We start from the raw sequence: 2,844 nt of genomic DNA, 5'->3' as shown, positions 1-2,844 counted from the left end.
CGATAGTCAGGTACCTATTGTGGGACTGTGCCGGTCTCGCGACATTAACAAGGGAGCACAATAAACGTTGAGTTACCTCCAATACCTGGAGGCAAGGGCCATGCCGCCACCTCCGACCGATGTCTTATGAACTGTAAACTTTCTTTGGCAGTTCATCCGCGAGGCCGGCTTTAACGGAAGATTAAGATCATGTTCAGGTTATTATAGTTCTTTGTTTATTTATTTTATCATCCCCACTATTTACCCTCACCACTGCTTAGAATATTCCATCTTTGTTACTAAAATTTGTGATATCTGTCTTAAAGTCTTGTATGATCGTTCGCATCCTTGGGCACAGCCAAAGCAGGGTCGGTATAACGTAAAACTATTCCGTTCTGTTTCTATTCCAACATGGCCGACACCGCTCGCTCATTGGTCGAATTTTCTGAGGCCGCGCCCATTTTTCCTGCCTGTCAAGCGACGTCAGGAATGCACAAAAACTGCCACGTTAAAGTGACGTTTACGCACTCATTATGCTAAATTATGCCGAACAAACCCGGCAAATTCGTGGAATAACCGGTGAGTGCCCCGTTCCGTTTGGAATAGAAAAAAATGGCGGCCTTCGTGATTGCCTTGGTGGTGGCGGCGGCGGCTCGTCAGTCCGGGCGCGGGAGGAGGGAGCCCGAGGATGCGTTTGACATGCCAGACGATCAGTTTCGGCGGCACTTTCGCCTGAAGAAAGAAACTGTGCGGTGGCTGTGCGACGAAGTGGCGGAGGAACTCGGAGGCGTGAGAACTTCAGCGCTGTCGGTGGAGCGGCAAGTGTTGTGCGCGTTGCGATTCTTCGCAACGGGCAGCTTTCAAGCCTCGGTAGGGAGCGAGGAGACGATCGGCGCGACCCAGCCTGCGGTCAGCAAGTGTGTGCGACGCGTGGCGGAGGCAATCGTCCACGCCGGGGCCCGCAACAAGTGGGTCCATTTCCCGAGGACGTCGGAGGAGAAGGCGGCCGTGAAGGAAGGGTTCCTTCGACGCGGCCCCATTCCCGGCGTCATCGGATGCGTGGACGGCAGCCTTATAGCCATCATCGCACTGAAGGGCGAGCAGAAGGCGGCATTCATGTGCCGCAAAGGCTACTACGCCCTCAACACAATGTTCGTAAGTATCTTAATTTTTGTCTAATTTGCCCGTCATAGCAACGCGTGGCTTATGCTGCTGTGCGCGCTCTCGTCAGATCTGCGACGCAGGCATGCGGATCCTCGCCGTCGACCCTCTGCGACCGGGGTCAGACCACGACGCCCACGTCTGGAGAACTACGTGGTTGCGTCGTCGGTTCCTGGAGGGGCATATTGCCAAGGCCGGCGAACACCTCCTCGGTGAGCTGCGGGAAAATTTTGTACAGTTGCAATTCTGGCAGCATGCAGCAAAGCGTGCTCGCGCCGTAGGAGAATATTGTAGCCCGAACCCCTAATGTCATAGTCACGTTATTAGGTATAGGCGAGATGTAGAAATTTTCCAATGATATCTGCACGAAACAAAGTGACAACACACCTGCGTTGCACTTTAAACTAATTCTTAATGTGAGTGTACAGTGCACGCGTTGTCACATTCTTTTTTACACTGACAGTCATTTGTGAATGGAGACTACACAAAGAGCTCCCTTGCTGCAAATAGGGATGCTATGTCCCAGCTATTGTTATCTGTGATCACAGCTGCGTCAGGTGCTCAGCCTGTATATTTCTTTATTGCAGCCTTTCTGTAATAGGTGCATTTTACATGACCCATGCTTCGCCTACTAAACTTTGTGCAGAGTTCATACCATGTTTTATGATCCTGCAGGTGACAGCGGCTACCCCCTGGAACCATGGCTCCTGACCCCAGTCACAGGCCACCCTCCCATACACACTGCAGAAGGCAGGTACAACACTGCACATGCTGCCATGCGGTCCGTAGTGGAGCGGTGCATTGGGCTCCTGAAGAGCTGCTTTCGCTGCCTTGAGCGGTACCGCGCCCTCCACTACGAGCCAGAACGCGCTGCCAACATCGTTGCAGCATGTGCAGTGTTGCACAACTTGTGTCTCGACGAAGGTGACGTGTTCTTAGATGATGTTAGTGATGACAGCAGCAACAGCAGCAGTGATGATGAAAGTGGCAACCCCTCCCCACAGAGAGTTCCCCGAGTGAGGGCAGCACGCATGATGTACCTGAGAGGCTGTGCTACCCGGGACAATGTTATTCGCTCATTTGGCACGACACGGCAGCAGCACCAGCACTACCTGCTTAGGGTGCGAAGGCGGCTGCGTCGACAGCAGCACCGACAGCAGCAATAAACACGTGCCCGACACTGCGGGCAGATGTTTATTACTGCTGTCTACACACCTAATAACCAATGTGAAGAAATGTGTGCAATTAGTGGATAGCGTGCTGTTTTTTTTATAGAATCCGCTCAATCATAACCAGCGTTTTCACGTGTCCTCTGCCAGTGAGCTGTCACTACCGGAGATGATTGCATCATTCCACTGTGACACTACATGAGAGCCTTTCATTTAGTACCTGTGGATAGAACACTTTGTGTTCATCAGCAGAATGTTGTAGCCACTTCTCTGGGCAGCTAGGGTTTGCCAAATGATTTGCTGCTGCTGCTGTTGCTTCTGTCATCACCGACACTGTCACCGCCATCTGCACTGTGCATGGGAGGATGGTCTTCGTCTTTTCGCTTCCTATTTGGGCTACTGCCAAGCAAAAAATTTCTCGCTCCACCATGTGTACTGTTCTCACGCACCTTGTAGGCCCTGCGCTGTTTTGCCACACAGCCACCGCACAGTTCCTTGACAGAAGGCCAAGTTATGCCGAAAACAATCGCCTGGC

At 52.2% G+C, this 2,844-nt stretch overlaps 1 protein-coding gene across 1 annotated transcript; it reads left to right on the top strand.

Moving 5' to 3' along the window:
* Window positions 1-627: 627 nt before the first annotated feature.
* Window positions 628-2,306, top strand: LOC126539726 (putative nuclease HARBI1). Its single transcript, XM_050186572.3, has 3 exons — window positions 628-1,134; window positions 1,211-1,352; window positions 1,816-2,306. The coding sequence occupies exons 1-3, from the start codon at window positions 679-681 to the stop codon at window positions 2,304-2,306; spliced, it is 1,089 nt and encodes a 362-aa protein (XP_050042529.3). The 5' UTR covers window positions 628-678.
* Window positions 2,307-2,844: the final 538 nt, after the last annotated feature.

This window comes from Dermacentor andersoni, chromosome 2, assembly GCF_023375885.2.
Source record: "Dermacentor andersoni chromosome 2, qqDerAnde1_hic_scaffold, whole genome shotgun sequence".
In the NCBI taxonomy this organism is placed as follows: domain Eukaryota; kingdom Metazoa; phylum Arthropoda; class Arachnida; order Ixodida; family Ixodidae; genus Dermacentor; species Dermacentor andersoni.
Note: the sequence above shows the minus strand (reverse complement) of the source record. Positions and strands in the feature narration are given on the sequence as shown.

Coding starts and splice junctions, on each gene's coding strand:
- LOC126539726 (XM_050186572.3), top strand. CDS start 679: ATGCCAGACGATCAGTTTCGGCGGCACTTTCGCCTGAAGAAAGAAACT. Junction 1,135..1,210: donor ACGCCCTCAACACAATGTTC/GTAAGTATCTTA, acceptor CGCTCTCGTCAG/ATCTGCGACGCAGGCATGCG. Junction 1,353..1,815: donor GGCCGGCGAACACCTCCTCG/GTGAGCTGCGGG, acceptor ATGATCCTGCAG/GTGACAGCGGCTACCCCCTG.